Here is a 20,380-nt window from a genome sequence, read left to right as displayed (position 1 = left end):
TTTGAGATTTGACCCCATTGTAATATGATAATCCACCGAAGACGAGGCTTAATGCCAATAACATAAATAATAGATTGAAAACTTGGCGTAGGCCTATTTATTTAAAACTATAACAAAAATATCACTAAAACGTGGCAGTATGGTTTTAAACCGTTGCCTTTTCCTTTACGGAAAGAATGAAATAAGAAACAACAACCTTTTTCGCAGATGGTAATTTAAAAAGTAAATTAAGAAATGTTGCCACGGTAACGGTAGATTGTTTGTAAACATTCAATTGTTTTGTTTATCTTGGCAACGCCAAACGTGGCATCCTGTGTTTACAGCGATCGATAAACTTCGTAATTGTACGGAAATTACCAATATCACGATTTGTGATTTCGTTTTCATTGCCGGGATATTGTTACTTAGTATTACTGATTTCAATACACGAACATACAAGGAATTGAACCCGTAAGTCAGTATACAATTTTTCTTCGTAGAAACAACCATGTATTGCCTGCGACTATCAGCAAATAACGTAGGTACTTTTATTCTCAACAAACGCTGAGAAAGAGAAAATAAAATACGTACAAAAAATTCTCAGAAAGGTGTACGCATTCGGTTCTGCATAGAACTCTTAGAATAATAAAAAATACAAACCTAGTCCGCACACGCTAAGTGAGGCAAATTGAAGCGCGCCCAATGGGCCTACACGAGCGGGCGGGCCTTCAGTGCTCAAGGTCAACTTGCACCGCGAACAGATCAAGAATTTAAGCTAAAAATGACGAAATGTGCGGTAAATGAGTGTAAAAATACGTCAGACAAACATAAAATAGATACTAAAATCACATTCCACAAGGAAGTCGCGCGTTTCAACTTGTATTTTTATATAAATATTCACTAAAACCGAAAATTAACCTACTACTAAAACTAGCCTACATGAATTTGATTTTTCCTCACTTGTGACAGTTCGTTTGATATGAAGCTATCATTCTATGCGTTATTATTCTAAAATAGAACTGTAAAGTCGTCTGCTTAGTTATTTTTTCTATTATATCCAGTAACGAGAAGAACAAGTCGTGCACCTGAGTTGCGATAGCTTTAAATTGCAAAGATCAGAATGGCATTGCTACTACGCCCCCGTCATCCCGAGACGGAGTAAAGTGGACAAGTCCCACATGTCTGTAATTTCACTAGCATCGTTTACATGCTCACATTGGCGGCCATTGGCGACAGAAATAGGTAAGGCAGTACTTCCTTGGACGAACTATTCGGCAAGCTCTACTAATACTGCTACTAAAGTTTGTATGGGAGATGCTTTTGAAATCGTATCTTAAAGCACAGAGTTATTGAAATGCAAAAATGGATTGTATATACAAATTTTGCAGGCTGGTTTCACTAAACATTTCTTTCATATTCATACGGTGTGGCGGCCGAGGGTTTATCCCTCGCCTAAGAGGAGACCCTTTCTGATGAGATAACGACGAAAGGTTATTTATACTTTAACTATAGATAGCTTTTCCGTACGTCAATGACAATCCATGTTAGTGACTCGCTTAGCTCTTATTATATAATATACTTGAAATAAATATAGTAAATGACAAATGTATACAAATCGTCGGGGACAGTGCAAAGTCGTGTAGCAGTGGTAAAAACCGCGTATCTTCACGATATCAAATTTTACAGGAGTTGGTTTAAACATTATTACTTTATTATTTCAATGGGTACGACTTCCTTTTTGCACAGTAAGCATTAATTTATTTACGGACTAATGACAATGGACTCCAGAAAATCAGGTCATTTGGTTGGTTGTCACGACTATTACGCGGCTTGGGTTTGGCCACTAACTTACCGAAATGGCAACTTCAGAACGTACGCTAGTTACACGTTTATTTACAAAGATCAACCCCTAGAATTGTTTACTTATTCTTCTCAGGGGAATGGGCAGTAGTGTTTGATCATGACAATTTCAAGTGTCATTTGCTTACCGATGAAAAGGATTGTTTGATAGATAGTTAGATACATTTTTTTTTAGTTTATTGCAAAACCCAGGACGCTATTTACTTTTTGTTCACATTTACTACTAGTTTAGGACAATGCCATGTGAACATATTCGATTACGATGGTGGACAGTGGGGTGTTCACACGATTTATTTTCATGGTTTAAAAGACGGATAGTCACAGTATTCACACAGCAATCGCCCTGAGAACACGTCTGTGATGGATCCACGCTTTGTTGCACTTTTATTGGCATATAAGACGCCAACGGCTTTGTCGCCGGAATAACAGAAGGTATTGGGTTCATCCAATGAATCAAGAAGCAGTTTTGAAAAATTGTACGAAAATCTGAGAAATGATGATAACAAACGGGCCTTTGTTCCAATAAAGATATCAATAAATCGTTGTCCACAGAAGATTCGCCAGTCATTTTGTATTAATAAATTTATGTGAGCCCTCCTTCCAAAATATACCTACTTCATATACTAGACGCCGCTTGTTCGGTGACTATTCGATAAAAAACGTAACGGTAACTTCTCACCACTGCACACCGAATGCGTTAAAGTTCATTCGATTTGCTGACAAGTCCGTCCGTATTCAATAAACTGTGTGCGTTTTTTGGCAGGACAAATACCGTATGAACGGTTCTATATATAAAGTATGCACCACTGTTTATTCGGTAAGATTTATGCTGCAAAATAACGTGCAGTACAATGCCGTGTGAACGGGGGGTAGAGTTACTTGTTAAAGTGTTCGTCCAGAGAAATACTGCCACGTATTGACGAGTAAGAATGAAGTTATAGGCATGGAACTTGACACCTTTAGGGTAACGGGAGCAGCGGTAACACCCCTCAAATTTTTGCGATTTCTATGAGTGGCACTGCAACTGTTATGCATGTCACTTTCCACCAGGCACGCGATTTGCTCGTCCCGTCACTTGATGTGATAAAAATTCGTGTAAGTATTGCTTTTGCAAACGTGACAGGTGGTTTGTAACTTCACACGTAATAATTTAATTTTGTTTAACTAATTTTCAGAAATAAAAATGTCAGATCAGGATTTTATAAAAGAATCTGATGAACTCTCGTCATTGGGAAATCTCCCAGGAATTTCTTATGATGACATATTCGTGGACTTACGCACTGACCCTCGAGTCCAATGGTTCAAGGATAGGATCCTAAACTTTATTGGAATGGATGATGAAGACTTATTCTATAACATGGTGGATGAAGGCGATACCAGACAGCAACTTTCGAAGTTTCTCGCTGCGCCTTTGCAGCCGAACGAATTGCTCTTGAACAAACGATGTTTTTACGTCTCTAAAGTCATTGTTGATAAACTGATTCACGAGGAAAAGGAGTTTACAGAATGGCGTAAGTATTTATTTCATCACACGTGCTCGTAAACAGTGTAATTGGAGGCAAAGTTGACCGTAATGTCCTAAATTATGCCCATGGGCTTTTTCGTTAAATTATCGCCCTATGAATTTTTTACATCAAGATTCAACATAAAGTTTTTATGCTCGAAAAATCTGAACGTATATTTCGCATAAACTTTGCAATTTATCTTAATTTTACTAAATTTAGATTGTGAATTCTAATTCTGCAGTATTTTTAGAATTTGGTAATTATTTGTTTTATATCTAATATATTGTGAATTGTATTATCTGCGGAAGAACAGCTGGCAATCGGTTAAAAAAAACAAAAGGCCCGCCATTTGTAATATCCGTAAATGTTGTGTTGTAAAGCGATATTTATTCATACAAGAAATTAATTGTCGTTGTTTCTATTTGTAAAAAACATTGTATGGAGCACGGGTGGTAAAAATTATAAACGTCGAGTCATTCGAGTATTAATAGCGTCATTCTCCGAGGCAGAACCACCTAAGCTTTAATAAATTTTTATTTTTTCAGAAATGTCTATAAGATTTCATAAAATTCTAATCCTATTTAAAAAATATCTATGTCATCAGTTTCGTCGTAACTTGCATTCAAAGTAGTTGTGCTACGGAGCATTCTCCCCAGCAGAACCATCAATAAATATCTATTACTACACATAGTATAAGCAAATATATTTTATTTTATTTTACGAATAATTATCTCAACGCCTGGAACTGCACATAATATGATATTTCATGTCCTTGCTAACAACTGTTATGTAGGGCTTGGCGACTATTTCGAGGAGAAAGTTTGAGGCGTCGTTTTGTTCGTACCTATATTCAAAACAGATTGAGGGTTTGGGGGTGCTAGGTCAATTTAAAATTGTTATTTGATTATTTGATGCTTATACTATGAAAGTAATTAATAGATATTTATTGGTGGTTCTGCCTTGGAGAATGCTCCGCAGCACAACCACATAGAATGAAAGTTTACAACGAAACGAGTGATATAGTTATTTTTAAATAGGACTAGAATTTTATAGAAATCTTATAGGTATTTTCGAAAAAATAAAAATTTATTAAAGCTTAGGTGATTCTGCCGCGGAGTATGACGCAATTAATATACAAATATAGTCAGGGCTCCGTCATTCGCTTGAGGTTACGCGATAAGTGTTTACCGCTGAGAGTGTTGACGGCAGTGCAAGCGTTCAGACAAGTCTTTCATTTACATTACAATCCTTGTACAACCCCAGCATTCGGTTCCGCACGACTGCACACGGCGACAGCGTTATTATCATCACCTCTCTGAGCGCGTGCTAAGGTTTGTTTTTCATCGTAGTGAGCACCTGGTGTCAAGTCCGATTTAGTAAACTAAGTAAATTAAGTAAACTGTGACATAATGTCTAGGGATCAAGGATTTTTTTTAAATATTTGATTAGCCCTTTACAATTAAATAAAAATATGTATTTATATAAATTTATTAAATTATGAAATTGGTAAAAAAATCAAAGGTGTTAAAAAAATTAATTATAAAACCTGATTTCAGTAATTGGCAAAAACGTGCTTGATCCTTAGAGACTTTTGATGAGTGTCTATTGTGCATGTATTTATTTAAAGTTTATATACATATTTAAAGCAAATATAATAAATAAAAAAATAAATATGTTGTCATCATTTATATTTACATTTAAATTAGATTAAATTATTTTATTAATGCGACAAGAAACATTGTTGTGCATTACGTTTGTGTATATGATAAATGAATGAACAATAAAGCTACTAAATAAGAAGATTGCAAAGAGGATCTTGTCCTAAGGCATTCTGTCTTTCTACGTTACTTCACGCAGTGCGGTGGTTACCACTGGATGATTTCCTCTCTATTGAATTGTTTTAGGGGTGGTACCTCCACCGCCTCCACCGCCGCCTCCACCACCAAAAAAGGGCAAAAAAGGCAAAGGAGGTGCGGCCGCGCCACCTGCCGAGAAGAAAGGCAAAGAGAAAGGCAAAGGTAAAGGAAAAGGTATGTCGAATTTATTACATTCTATAAATACTAAGTTAGCATCATGGTTAAGCTGGGTTTAAAGTCACTGTGACGTCGAGGGCAATGAGGCAGCGGATGTATTGCCAGTGGCAGACTAACTTATATTGGTCCAGAACCCTTGTCCCTATCTACTGACCCGAGATATAGGGTATTCCGGAGAGACTATGGGCTCACCGGCAAGACCAGGATACAGCGGACGTCCGTGCCAAAGGCTCCGCCAGTGATACGACTTCACGTGCGTTTCTGGCGGTATGGACTAGCTGGGGTTTGTGGCTAGCTGTAGGTCTAGACTTGGGCCTGAGGCGAGGAAACGCTTGGTGCACGTGCGGAAGCTATGTCCGGACATGATCACAAGACACTGCTATGGCATCTCCGGCACTAGCCCAGAGAGCTAGATATCCTCCGATCCCTCCAGCCTTTTGGCCATTAGGTAGGTACTGGAAAGACGCCGTTTTTTTCCGGCATCTCTTCTCTCTCTTAGAGATTTAGTCATTAATAGATTCAGGCGTTACTTGCGGAAGTTCTTGTTAATAAAAATGGAAGTAAATTAATTTGCTACACCGCGAACCCAGTGAAGGTTAAATCACGCAAAATAGCTGCGCTTGTGTTGAATATTTTTTCATGCAGTTACTTATCCCACCCTCCCTCCGTATAAAATTAACAAAATAAATAACACAAGCGAAAACTACAGTCACAAACCACCACCAAAAATATACCCGACACGTGTTTCGTCTCTCCACGACTTGTTGAAATTGGTAGTTAATAGCGCGTCTTATGATTGTTTGCATAGTCGTTTAATATTATTAACATGTTATTAGTTTTGTTTATGTTCCGTTTTCTATTTATTTTTCAGAACCTGAAGTCACCGAGGAAGCAGGTAAATAAATTATTGGTTTTAATTTGGATTTAATTAATAAACTATAGTTTATTCGTTTTATGTGGTTTTGTAACACGTTCAGTTCGGGAACACAATTACCATTATTTGTTATCCGGTGGGAAAGATTCTTACATGGCCACCGGTGTTACATCATCACCCCATCAATCAAAAAATGTGTCGGGGCGGTGTACGTAGTGTTGTTAAAAAAACCGTTTTTTTTGAGGTGAAAGAAAACAATGAAAAAAAAAAACATGAAAAGAAACAGTTTTTTTTCTGGAGTATGTTTTTTTTCTAAAACTATGAGAGTTAAAATATGACAATTGCATTTTTTTATTACATTTCCTCTTTTGTTGTTAATATTATTCTTCATAGATAAATTGTTTATAATAAATGGGCAACACTCATAGTGTTGTCAATTTGTAGCGAATTCCCCAAGTTGCAGGGAATTTCAACTCCATTGGGTATTTTGTGGGATTGACGCTATGTGGGGAAAATTCGGGGATTCTAACATTTTTACCTTTTTTTTAAAATCTATCGATTGCTGTTGCATCACTCTTTGATGATTACTGATAAAAACACTACTTATTTATTTATCTAAGAGCGATAACAATATTTTTTTCCACATCGCACATATCCCTTGTAATAGCAACATTTACATAGAATTGTTAGCAAGCCGCCTAAATAAAATTATTCGGTAGGATTTGAATGAAGGAAACGAAGACAAAAAAATTTTGATGACATTACAAGTGTGGGTAACAACTATAACAGTAGTAACACCACAAATGAAGATTACATTTTTGTTATAATTATCATGGTAATTGATTTTTATAAACATGTTGTATAAACATTCACACATATATATTCTTAAAACAAAAGTTAGTGTCTTATTAATATAAGGCACAAATTCTTCTTTTTTAACCAGCTGTCCACCCGGTTTTTGAAAGCGTTCACTGAGCTAGCATTAACCACGTCCTCAGGCAACCTGTTCCACTTTGTAACCACTCTGTCGCCGAGGATCTGGTGGGCAGTGTAGGCTTTCGGACGAATTTCATGTTGTGACCCCTGATATTTCTGTAGTGTACTGTTCTTTCGAAGCATTTGTGAAGTTCTGGAAGATTGTAGAACCCATGAAAAATTAAAAAGTTACAATTAGATCACCCCGTACTCTTTTTTCTTCAAGAGTAGTGAGGCTAAGGAATTTTAATTTGTCCTCATATGATTTGCGACGTGGAGCCTGAGGTATTTTGGTGGCTCTCCTTTGTACGGTTACCAATAGATCAATGTCCTGCCGAAAGTACGGATTCCAGACTTGAAATCCATATTCAAGCATTGGCCTAATATATGTCTTGTAAATCTTAATAAATATTTCAACAGTCATCCATTTTCTTGTCTATTGTGTGTAATATTTTTAATGTACTAGGTGATGCGCCAACCGGTGACGACATAGAAACAGCAGCCGCTGCGATTACAGACGTGGATGAAGAACTTGAAACCACCAAAGGACCTGAGAATCTACCTATGGTCGTTGATGAAACGTACTCGTTTCCCCCACGTAGGTACTCTTTACTGGTGCTACAGTCGAATGTCATCTTATAACGTCTATTTAAAACTACTTAAAGTCTAATATCGTCGCCTTGCTTTCTCAAACTCGTTTCATAAAACACAAAGTTACTGAAATACAAAACTTGGATTGTATATATACAAATGTTGAAGGCTGATTGCTCATATTTCCTTTATATTCACACACCGGCTTTTACCTATTCTTAAAGTAATGCATTCAAATTAACCCCTTGATAAGAAATTTAAAATAAATAGAAAGTTTTGCCATCTCCCATTGACTTACAATTATATGGACGTCGGGTCCGCGCTAAAAAGTGTCCGAACTTATAGGGCGTTAAAATCGTATACAGAGCGTCATTCACGCTTTAGTCTTCGTTTGTTCGACTGACAGCGAAGCAAGCAAAATTAGACAGTACTGCGATGACATTACAATTTAAATTCAACGTTTTAGCTTTTTCATATTCCTTTACATGTCACTACGTTTAAATAGGTTGACTTGGGACATTTTTTTCGTGGTTTTTGTATTAGACCCGTCGTCCATTTATTTGTAAGTCAATGCCATCTCCTGAATAATCGCTCTTTATAAGATACGAGCTTGAGAAAGTAAGGCATCGATATATTTTTTTTTAAAACACACACTCAATATGTTAGATACTACTTCATTATCAACCCAATTAAAATTTTGAAATTGAATGTTATATTTTAAAACAGTCGTTAAAACCTAAAACATGCATTTCTCCCCTGAAAATATACAAAATGTCGCTTACGCCTATTCCACAAAATATCGACGATATCGCAATGTGATGAGCTAACAAATGTACTATGCTGCTTGGCACCGAGAAATACGCATATGCGCAGCTCTCGTCGTCTTAATTACGGGCTATCTGCTCTTACGTCCTGGAGGACAAATTCCGGTGTGCGCTTCTTTATGGCATATTTATAACAAACTATTATCTGAATTAGACATTGTTGATCTGTCTAAATATAAATTTAAGAAGGCGGTTACTGAAGCATTGAGTGGCACTGTAGTGGATTGTGAAACGGGTTTTATTTATTATCTTTATAATGTACTTTGTTTATTAACTTTCTTGTCATTCCTCAATAAACGTTCGAGTTTCGTGTAATATTGGATTTCTTTTTGAAATTATTACCCAAATGGCCGTAAAGGTCAGGCGCAAGGTTGCGGACGGCGGAGGAGGGCATCTAAGCTGGTTTCACAGCCGTGCGTACAATCCGTACGGACTTTTTTTAATTTTATATACTTGACAGGGAGATGACTCAATTCAACCTGGTGTAAAATGGAATCCAAACGTGAGGGAAGCCAGCGCAGTGTTGATACAATCACTGCCTTTTGACATATTTCACCGTTTTCTAAATGGGATACCCCAGTGAACCAAATGCCAAGACTGCATACTTGTTTAAGCAAATAGTTGATTGTATGCCTAACTAACCATTTATTACTAATTTGTAGCTCCAGAAGATTTAGATCCAGAAGTAGACGGCACCCTAGAATTTTTTACAGTCAAGGTGAGTGCATACCATCATAGATCGGCCTTCTCTTTTTTCTCATTGTTGAAATTTCTTTGTTAAGAGCGGTTATACCGGCAACTTTTAACAGCGATGCAAACGCGACAAACGCGATACAAACGCGCTGCACATTTTAATTAACTAATTTATGTATTTTATACATTAATTCATTTCACTTTTAAATTAACAATTAACAAATCAAAACAATGTGCATAAATCTATACAGATTTTTCATAAATAATGATACAACATAAGCGACTGCATCGATGTAGCGTTGCAATTGCGCGTTTCACTAAAACGCGTTTGCATCGCTGCTAAAAACGCCGTGTACAATCCAGTGATGAGAAACTACTTGAGATGCTACTTTTGAATACTGATTTTAGACATCAATATTTGTATGGTCGCTATCAATAACAAGTTAAAGTTCCGAAAACAAAGCAATTATAAACTTAATTGTCAGCCTTTAAGGGAGTCACTGCACTTATAGCGCGGAATCGGCTTGAGGCGATCATGGAAAGACTTTTTGTTGGATAATGCGTATTATTCCACTGAAGAATATAGGGGCATGATCTTTTAAACATTATTTTACTTACTTACACATAAACTTAACTTAATATGTTACATTATTTCACACAACTACATTAACTATGTTAAAATTACTTAGTACAAAACTTGTACTGGATGTTTGTAACTTTTTGAAATGTAACATTTATTACTATTTGTAACGATTCTTGTAATACAATATATTCTATATAGTAATGTAAAGTTTACAAGATAATAAATAAATCTAATCTGAATCTAAATCATGTCTTACCACAACTTGTCGTTTTAAGTCGATTCACTGTCGACGCAGCTATTCGGGCGTGTCGGCACTGCCGTTCCGCCGCCATCTCATAGCCTTATTACATGGGGCCACGACGACTGTGTTTTCTGACGTGAAGCGACGTGATTAACGTAAATCGTACATTAGTACGCTCGCCGCCGTTGCTGCGGTATCAACTAACGCCGCTGGTTCGTGTATGAAAACGTGTATACAAAAGTAAGGGCGACTACGCAGCAGTGGTGCTGCCATTGTTACGGCGCCGTGTGTAATGACCCATACGGTCGCGATCGGAAATTCGCTGGAAGAAGATTCGTTGCCAAATTGAGTCTAACAACATCTTACTAGCTGATGCAAAACGCGTGTCTTTTTCGCTTCTATTACATAAACTTGAAGCTTTTTCTGACCGGCTTAATGCGATTTCGTGTCGAAGTGTGGTGACTGCCTAACATTATGCAATTTTTACTAATGAATAAAAAATATCAATAATTATGTTTTCACGTTATAGAGACAAATTCCGAAAATAATTCAATATCCAAAATTAGAGGCAACATTTGGTGCTTTTACTCCCCAAAACACGCACCGCAGTAGGCGGTATCTGTACTTCGTGAGACAGTGTCAGGAAGGCATTCCTTTGGATGAGACTGATGAGAAGACTATCGCAAAAATGCCGGAGTTTGTACTCCTTGGATGTTTATCTGGAAAGGCTCTAGTAAATTTGGGGTTGCAGTTGAGGGATGTGAGTATCTTCTGTTTAATTCACGACGAAAAAACTTTGGTTTGTATGTCGGTTTGTGTCATCGTAGCTCCCAAATGGATCGACAGATCTCCAAGCGATTTTTTTGGAGGTTAAGTTAGCGTCCTGTTACACGACGCAAAAGTTTTTGTGCGTCCACCGCGCGGTAACCGTCCGGCTACCACGCTTTCACGCACGTTAATTGCGAATCTGAATTCTACATATTAGGCAACAACATTTAAATTCCTCGGAATAATATAGCCGCGCGGCCGCCGCGTGGACCAAAGCCACACGAGCCAACAAGCCAGTCTTGTCCGCATGCCTGTGACGTAAATGTTAAAAATAAATAGAGCGCATTTTTAATCGACTTAAAAGGTTTTCTTCTAAGGTCGCAAACTAGGGGGTGAATCCGGTTTCGCGCTCTTTCCGGTAGCCGATTTCAATAAAACTTGGCAAATAGATGTAACTCCACGACCTTTTTAGGTCGGTTTTTTGTTATAACGGTTGGGAGGCTAGTTTAACATGGATGGTCCTTAACTATGTTTGATGAACATAGCTCTGCTAACAGCGCAGCTCTTTTACTAGTTAGTGTAGGTATCTCAGTTATAAAATGAATATTTATAGCCGTGGTAGCCTATTGGTTTGACCGTCGAGTATATAACCAGAAATAGAGAAGAAATAAGGGCCGTCCATCACTGGCAATTCATCAGGCTAATGTGAGTGTCTAATCACAAATTAGAAAACTGAAGTAGTACAGCGCCAACGACTGACCTGTGTGTAAGTCCCGTATGTTCCAAAAATATTCTGTATTTATTGTAATAAAGATAATATCTCTAACAATGGGGGCTGTTCCATTCGGTGGTGTGGAAAAACAGCAAAACGTCTAATTACAAAACAAACGGAATTACATTTCATCGGTAATTAAATATGTAATTTTACAATTTTCGTCCATTATAGCAAGTATCGAGTTAATCTGGTCGATTTGAAGTGCAACAATTGACGACACTCGTCAATTGTTTCGAAGACGGGCTGGCCAATCGGAAAGCAGTTGTCACAGTAATGACTTGGCAGAATAGTTTTCAAACAAATTAAATGACATTTCGTCTTTATTTCTGGTTATATACTCGATGGGTTTGACCGCCTGTCGAGTAGAAGCAGTAGGGTGAAGTAAATATCGTGATGAAACCTGTACGTCGAAGAAGGGTCACAACCCTCGGGAAACGTGTGGCGTTCCCAACCCGCACTGGGCCAGTGTGGCGCACTGTTGGCCTAAACCCTCCACTGAGAGGAGACCTATGCCCAGCAGTGGGGAGGGTATAAATGAGTTCATAATGATGATGATGAATGTGAGGAGAGATATGTGTGAAATGTGCTTGAGTATGAAAAAAAATGTTTGTTTAGATTTCAAGATTTAGTCGTACTGAAATAAAGAGTTTGACTTTTTTTGGCGTTACAGGCTTTTATTCCCCTCTTCAAGAAACAGTTTCGTGAGATAGCGTCGACAGATCCTGATGTCGACCACGCTCCCACTTCGACGACCATGCTCTCTCGACAAATGTCCTACGCGGGGATCCACCACGAGGATACTGAAAATTCTTCTGCCCAGGTAGAATTAGAACGCTAAACGGAGAGCTGTTTTTGGAATATAATTTCTTATTTATTCATTTACATCAAGCAACTATGATCCATATAATATATAGTGTAAGAGCTAATATAGGTATATATAATATTATAACATAGAAACTAAATCTCTGCGACGTGTGGCGCAATCGGCGTCAGGTAACAGGCTGCAGAATCGCCGACATACGACATCGTTCGGCCAAAGCTCTTCCTTCAGGAAGGTGGGCACTCTCACCACAAAGGAATTAAAATTCGCGCTGTGGCGTGACTCTAACCGCTTGATCCACTCGTGAATCGATTTCGCCGAGGCGGCGGAGCCTGATAGAATTGTGGCCTTAGGTCTTTCAGGCGTGACATGAGCGATTGGGAATTATTATTTAGTGTTGTAAAAAACTCTAGTCTGGGACTCTACATGCACAAATTTGACTCAATTTCGCACGGCTCGGTGGACTAAAATACTCAAAAGTCCGAGTCAACTCTGAAGAAAAGAGTTTTGAACAAAACGTACGAAAACGCTCGAAGCAACTTCTACTCTACAAAGTTACCGAGTACGACAAGCAAGGTTCAATTTTACGAAACAACTGCTATAACCCTAAATTAAATAAAACACAAACAAAAATTCGAAATGGTGATTTTTAAAACAAAAGATATTAATATTTTAATTATATTACAGCAATTCTACTACAGTTTAACACACCACCCCGCAACAGCGCGCCACTAGACTCGAGCTTGACTCGTTACATAAACAGACTTGAACGCGACACCCTACATAAATAAACTCGAGCACTGATCTCGAACTCGTATATCGAGTAGTGGAGTCTCTGTCTTTATGGGTCGAGTCTTGTGAATTGGAGTCGAGTCCTAACATACAGACCCCGCACTCGAATTTTTTACAACACTACTATTATTAGATTATATCGATCGCTTTCCAAAATGACGATCTACGACAGACTTTTCAGTGCTTATCATAATTTTGAAAGTTATCGAACATCCTATTTTTTACAAAGCAAGAAGAATATGGAAATTTTTCTAAATAAAGTCTGGATTTCGTTCAATTTTTTTATATTATTTTAATGCAAGACTAATGCATTGTAATATATCACATTAAAGTCTTAGAAATGTATAAAAAAAAGGATATTAATTTTTCTTATAATCCATTTCACTGACTAACTCCGTAAACGCTGTTAGACAACGATATCGTATCCGACTCCAAATCGAATGTTTAACTCGAATGTTCTGAATAGTTCAAATTCGAGAACGACATTCAATCGACAGATTAGGTTAAAATATCGAAGAGTTCTGAATCGGGGTCCAAGTGCTGTGGTTGGTATGGTCCACGGCTGATTGGTTTGTTAAAAAAAATAATATACCCGATTCAGATAAAAAAAAGTTTATTTCAAGTTTGTTTTTATTTACTACAGACACGTTGTTTTCAGGTTAATTATCTTCGTCCGTCTGACTTTCGTCGGATGTCGAATATAGTGAGAGGAGAGAACGCTGAACGAAGGTAAATTTTTGTCATAAATTTACATGCCCGTGTTTAGTTTGAAATACCAGTCAACTTGTGTCTTAAGCCGGATTTACATTTGTCTGATGTGTTGTGTCGTGACGCGTCAGACCGTTATCGGTTTCATACATTTTATATGGTTAGATTTATATTACTTTGTCGCAATCTGACGTGACGGGTTGATTTGTGTGTATGAAACTGATACCGTTCTGATGCGTCACGACACGCACGACACGTCAGACAAATGTAAATCCGGCTTCAGGTTGACGGGCGTAGTGGTCACTTATTAATATATTTTTTTATTAATTTGGTAGTTTACAAGTTTTAATGTTTTATATCAGAATAAAGAGCATGCGTCTGCCAACAACACCGTCCCATACAGCTCGTCGTTCATCTCCAACGGAAGGGATGAAAGCAGTAAGTGGCCTCTATATAGTCTTGTAATTTTTGTCTATATAGTTACATAATATAGTCTTATTTAAATGTTCAGTGTCACATATCGATAAGCAGGGACACCAATATTGACTTTTCAAGTACTAATGATTACCTAAATCTAAGTTTTTTCGAAAATACAAAACTATATCGCAGAAACAGCAACGCAGTTCTCGTGTGGCACTCGGTGCGTTGATATCATAACGTCACACGCACCGGCAGTGGCAGTGTGGCATCGCTCTAAGTGTGTGCGTGTAAATAATTGAATTTTGCTAATACATTGTTGATACTTCTCTGCGGAGAAGCAGTAGGCGGCCACTACACAGAATGATATTGCACAGTAAAGCCAAAAAGTACGTGGTTTTTGAGATCCATATCATAATGACATTTGATGGACAAGATGGGAAGTAACAGTAAGGTACACACACATATGCATAATTTTCGATAATAAGGGATTAACTTTTTAAAGATAAATAAAACACCTGTAGATTTCGAAAAACCGTGACCCTTGCAAAATGTAATTGTATTCCTTATATCAAAAAATTACGTAATACATCTTGCAAATTTGAATAAAATAGGATTATGCCGACACGGCAGCGCGGGATGGTAGAACTATATAGAATAAACATAATAGTGTAGTCCATAAATTGTTTCAGCGATAATACAATATCTCTATTTCATTTGGACCCACAAAATCGGGTGGTTTAACTTGACTGCAATGAATTGTGTCAGAGAAACAAAAGGTTTACCTGTATTCTTTATTTCTTAGAAGTCGCTCCAAGCGATTGACGATATGGACGTCGCGGACACCGGGGACGCCGGGGGAAGAGGTGGCTCTGATGAGATCATTATCGATATTGATAACCTCGTTAACATGGTCGACTGGTCAGTATTTCATTGCAATAAGTACAACTTTCCAAAGTTTGGCGTGTTTAATATTTGTAAACCCATGCAAGTTTTGTTTATTGACCGCAATCTATTTCCGAAAACGGGAATTTGCTGAAAGCTATGATTTGGAAATTATTCATTATTTCTCTATGTCCACTGTCGTTTGCGGTGGTCCAAGATAAGTTTATACAAACTTAAGAGTTACTTACACTAAACCTGTCTTCTATAATTGTAATCTCCTTGATAAACTGTCTCATAATAAAATCAAACTTAGTGGACAATTCTTTACGCATCACATCACGCATGCCTTCGAATTCAAGAAACTTGAGTAGCACCTCAAGAGCCTTTTCGGAAGATCTGAAAAGAAATTTTACGTCATCACGCTTGCGTGTGCAATGCACCGGTCTGCATTGCACACTTGACGGTTGTCACCGTTAAGCCGTTGACTCTAAAGTCCCCTACCAAATCTCATTGTTGGTGGCGGAGGTGTACGCACGTTCACTTCCCGACACCGAAGCCTCCATCCATTCCTCCGTTACTAAGACGCGCTAGCTGCACACGAGTCAGCCTCCCCAGCCACACACCACCGGAGCGGACGAAAATGTCCGTTTCAGTAGGTACCATAAATCCCCGGCGAAGCCATACCCAGAGTCCGGGTCTGCAAGAGACGCCCGTGAAGGTATATTACTGGCGAAGGGCTTGGCCTGGACGACGGCCGTACCCCGGTGTTACCGGAGAGCCCGTAGTCTCCTCTCTCGGATCGGTAGATAGGGCTAAATAATAGCGCATTAGCGGTACCTGTTTTCTGTCAGGTAGACGATTTGATGCAGTTATTTAAAAAATCAATCCACAGGACCATAGAACATATCGAAGGCGAAATCCAACTACCCATGCCAGTCGTTCCCGGGTTGGGAGAGGCTGATGACAGCGATACCGATCTACCTAAAGATTTGATACCGCAGCTCGAACAGGCAGTCATGATGTGGGTGGAGCATATTGATTCTACCATTACAGCTTGTCTTGCCAAGGTAGGATATATTAAATAATATCGATAAAATTTTTGTTGGATCTAATATGATGAACGTTATATTGACTTTTGAGAACATAGAATGTATTAAACGCCTTTTTAAATATTGGATGCATTTTACATACATTTACATAAATACAATGGTTTGACCTACCGCCTCTCAAGTAGGGGTTTGAATTATAGGTTTGAATCCGGGCTTGCATCGGTTTTCCGAGTTTCTTGGAATTTATGTCCGAAATTTAATTTGAAATTTCCTCCTAGAAGGTTCACAACCGTTGTTAAATACGTGAACCCACATTTGGCCAGTGTGGCGAACTGTGGCCTAAACTCTTGTCTGAGAGGAGATCCGTGCCCACTTGGGACGTTTAAATGGATTGATGATGTTGATTGTCTAAGTAGCAGTCTAAGGAACAATGGGCGAAATAGTGTAGTTGCAGAAAAGTAATAAACAAATGAGGGTAACAAAAAAGCAAAACGGGAGAAAAACACGGGAAGTGTTACAGCATCGTATTTTTCTGCTATTTCCGTTGCATGTAGTACATCCTTCATTTACCTGTGTACAGTTAACTGTCCGAATTCCTAGTTTTCCATTACTTTTCTCTTTGATGTTATCGTGTCTAGCAATGTCGGTCAATTTGGTGAAATGTTCTTACGACTTTTGTTTAACGTATTACAGACCCGTGAAGGTCAAGGTCCTATGGCAGAGTACAAATATTGGCGAGAAAGAGATGCAGAACTGTCTCTTCTGGTGGAGCAACTAAAACAGCCAATGGTTGTTAAGATCTTGTCTCATTTGCAAAAAGCAGAGTCAACCTTTTATGAGGTAAGAAGATTTAAGACCTTAAGCTGTTCAATTTTGCATCATATTTGCGTGTCAGATTTTGTGCTGGTTTGGTCTAATAAAAGAAAAACGGACCGACACAAATCTGCCGCCGCTGCAAAAGAAACTTAATTTGCAATTTGGGGATGTTACGGAATTTATTGTTCCAAAGGGATCTTCGATTTCCTGGCAACGCGCGTCGACGACCCTCGCATTGGTGCGCCCGGATCACGGTGTGGTCGTCGTCGGACGCCTCACTGCGGCCAAGTAATGCGCGGCTACGTACGTCGACGTGCGACGCCATATTTGCATAACACAAATTTGTACCTTAATAATGGGAAAATAGAGACGAATATGCTATAGACGAAAAACATGACGCGTCGCGACGCTTTGACTCTGCGCCAGTGTAAGTTTAGCCTTAGATTGCGCTTAAGCTTTAATAAATTTTATTTTTAGGGTTTTCTGCACAACAAGGAAATTCTGATGGATCAATACAATTTAGCTGGAGACAATCTCAAGTTTTTGTCAACTCTGACACGTTTCTTTACGGTAAGATGAAATGTTCTTTAACGGTACAACTGTAAGTACGCAAACTGTTGAAATTTGTTATTGAAAACTAAGCCTTAACGTAGTTTTCATTTGTAAAACTACTTCTGTGTAAATCATATTTATAGAAACTATTTTTGGTATAAATATATATATTAGCCCAATTTACTAGGTAATAGAAGACGAGAAATCGCCACTCCAAAATGTAATAGACATTTTACCAGAGATGGTGGAAAGTATTTACATGGTGTGGGTGCTGTCCAAAGGATACCGAACAGATGAGACTATGATACCTCTCCTTGCGCGAATCTCTTGGGCGTTGTGTGACAAGTTGGAAAAGAATCTTGATGTATACAAGTTGTTTGAGTAAGTTTCTCTTGTTTCTTACCTTAGTGTAAGCAAAATATATGGACCATAATCCCATATCAATATGATTTTCCAGCCATCTTAATGTTATAAGGGACGATACAACGTTTTTACATTTCGACTTGTTTTATTTTTGCACAACGTGCTTTCAGAGCAAGCTGTTTTATATATTTTATGAGACAGACCACCAAAGGGATTTCAGAAATTCTACTTACATACTTATATTACTTTGGAATACTTCCAAAGACAGTTTGCCGATTTGCTTATTTCTTGAATTATGTTTTAACTTTTAAACATTCATACAATTAACTTTGTCCTCAGTAAATCCAATGAACAGGTCCTCAGTATCTGCAAGAATTCCAAAAAGATTTTGGAAATGTGGCACCAGCTGTATAGAGATACGCGAAGACATATTGAGATCAGTGGCAAGGGTGCGCGTTGGGAATTCGATCAGAAACTACTGTTTACTAAGACTGATTACATTGCCGAAGTGGCTGGTGATCTTAGCAACGTTATTCAGGTAAGGGGTATAACCAAGAATATACTTTATAGATTTCTCTGGCTCCTCAAAATTTCTCTGACACACAAAAAACATACGCAGTTCATGTTATGCAATTGCATAACATGAACTGCACACAACAAAACAGAAACTTAATTAAGTTTCTGTTTTTCGGAGTAGGAGTAGGATAAAAATTGAGAATCCTTGTCATGTCATCATCAATATTAATAATGGCCATGACTGAAAGTTAACTAAGCGAGAGGCCGGTCGAGCGTTCGTGCCTTCCCTCTTCGACGCGTCCCGCCGTTTCACAGCGCCAGCAACGGTTTCCGATGACGCCTCGCTCCCTAAATCTAAAATATAAAAAAATTCCCAAAATCAATGTTTTGTTACTCCTTTTCAGGTTGTCATAGACTTTGAGCGCGTGTTCGGTATGGAGCTAAAATCGATCATAAGTGATCCCACACAAATCGACGACGTTCGCAAACGTGTAGTCAATCTTGTCTTCCCAATAAGAACTATAGACTTCTGTATATTCAACTTTAACAATAAAGAAAACTGGGATGTTATTATGAACGATTTCTGGGCTGAAGTTAGATATTTAGAAGACGAAGCAAAGAATAATATTAATAATAGCTTTAGCAATTTAAGGTTTGTACACAACTGGGTGGAAGATCGTGTCCATTGCTTGTAGCAGACAGGCATTTTTTTTGGCTACAAACAGACTACACCGTTGGTCTCGAATCTCAGCTTATAAATCATATGTTATACACCATGATAGCGGTTACAGTGATTACGTGAAGTCTTATTCGTGGTGTCATTTCATTCGTAAGTTTTGTTATAGATTTCATGAGCACTAAGCGCAGGCACGATGACGTAAAATTACTTTTCAGATCTTCCGAAGAAGCTCTTGAGGTGCTACTCAAGTTTCTTGAATTCGAAGGCATGCGTGATGCGATGCGTAAAGAATTGTCCACTAAGTTTGATTTTATTATGAGACAGTTTATCAAGGAGATTACAATTATAGAAGACAGGTTTACTGTAAGTAACTCTTAAGTTTGTATAAACGTACCTTGGATCACCGCAAACGACAGTGGACATAGAAAAAAAATGAATAAGTTCCAAATTATAGCTTTCAACAAATTCCTGTATTCGGAAATAGGTCACATCTTTGATAAGCCCATGATTTAGCATTGTTGCAAAATTTGGTTTGCTCAATTAAGGGTATACATACGATAAAGAATTACAATGCAGATGCCTTTATTTTAGCGAAGTCGCAAGAATCCCCCATTGCTTCGCAATCACCCGCCTGTCGGAGGCGCAATTTACTGGGCGAGGATGCTTTTCAACAAATTGAAACAACCTATTATGAAGTATCAAAAGGTAAAGTGTTATGGTACTACATATAATTAAATCATCTTCTGTTTTTACCTAATCCTTACTTTTGGTTCTTTAACGCTTTAACCTAAACGTTAGTTTGTACTTTGGATTCTTAATACAATTAAAATATGGTTCAGGTTCACGTATTTTACTATTTCATTTTCTATGCTTATTGTACGGTGCAATATCGTACATTGTGTTTATGCGGCATTTTACGTATTCATGCGACATTTAGTTATAATTTATATTTAGTTCACAATCAGCCATCGCGCAGTGTACTCATATGTATCAAATGTATCTTTATTAGTTGTAAATCAAAACTAATAAACATTCTTAACAGTTATAATACTATCATTTATAAGTGTATGGAGCACCGTACA

The 20,380-nt window shown here is 38.0% G+C and overlaps 1 protein-coding gene across 1 annotated transcript in view; it reads left to right on the top strand.

Moving 5' to 3' along the window:
* The first annotated feature begins 3,196 nt into the window (after positions 1–3,196).
* The window catches only part of LOC113230933 (dynein heavy chain 10, axonemal), a 125,012-nt gene continuing 107,828 nt past the window's right edge, over positions 3,197–20,380 (top strand). Inside the window, exons 1-18 of the mRNA XM_026465042.1 lie at positions 3,197–3,350; positions 5,249–5,374; positions 6,249–6,272; positions 7,693–7,824; positions 9,304–9,359; positions 10,688–10,918; positions 12,372–12,521; positions 13,972–14,042; positions 14,384–14,459; positions 15,244–15,359; positions 16,216–16,390; positions 17,066–17,212; positions 17,666–17,758; positions 17,928–18,121; positions 18,443–18,641; positions 19,024–19,271; positions 19,514–19,661; positions 19,890–20,003. Coding sequence (XP_026320827.1) covers positions 3,197–3,350; positions 5,249–5,374; positions 6,249–6,272; positions 7,693–7,824; positions 9,304–9,359; positions 10,688–10,918; positions 12,372–12,521; positions 13,972–14,042; positions 14,384–14,459; positions 15,244–15,359; positions 16,216–16,390; positions 17,066–17,212; positions 17,666–17,758; positions 17,928–18,121; positions 18,443–18,641; positions 19,024–19,271; positions 19,514–19,661; positions 19,890–20,003 — 2,454 coding nt within the window. The remainder of the gene's footprint in view (positions 3,351–5,248; positions 5,375–6,248; positions 6,273–7,692; positions 7,825–9,303; positions 9,360–10,687; positions 10,919–12,371; positions 12,522–13,971; positions 14,043–14,383; positions 14,460–15,243; positions 15,360–16,215; positions 16,391–17,065; positions 17,213–17,665; positions 17,759–17,927; positions 18,122–18,442; positions 18,642–19,023; positions 19,272–19,513; positions 19,662–19,889; positions 20,004–20,380) is intronic.

This window comes from Hyposmocoma kahamanoa, unplaced genomic scaffold, assembly GCF_003589595.1.
Source record: "Hyposmocoma kahamanoa isolate Upper Pololo Valley unplaced genomic scaffold, ASM358959v1 64, whole genome shotgun sequence".
Taxonomy (NCBI): domain Eukaryota; kingdom Metazoa; phylum Arthropoda; class Insecta; order Lepidoptera; family Cosmopterigidae; genus Hyposmocoma; species Hyposmocoma kahamanoa.
The sequence above is the reverse complement of the archived record's forward strand: the minus strand, read 5'-3'. Positions and strand labels throughout refer to the sequence as shown.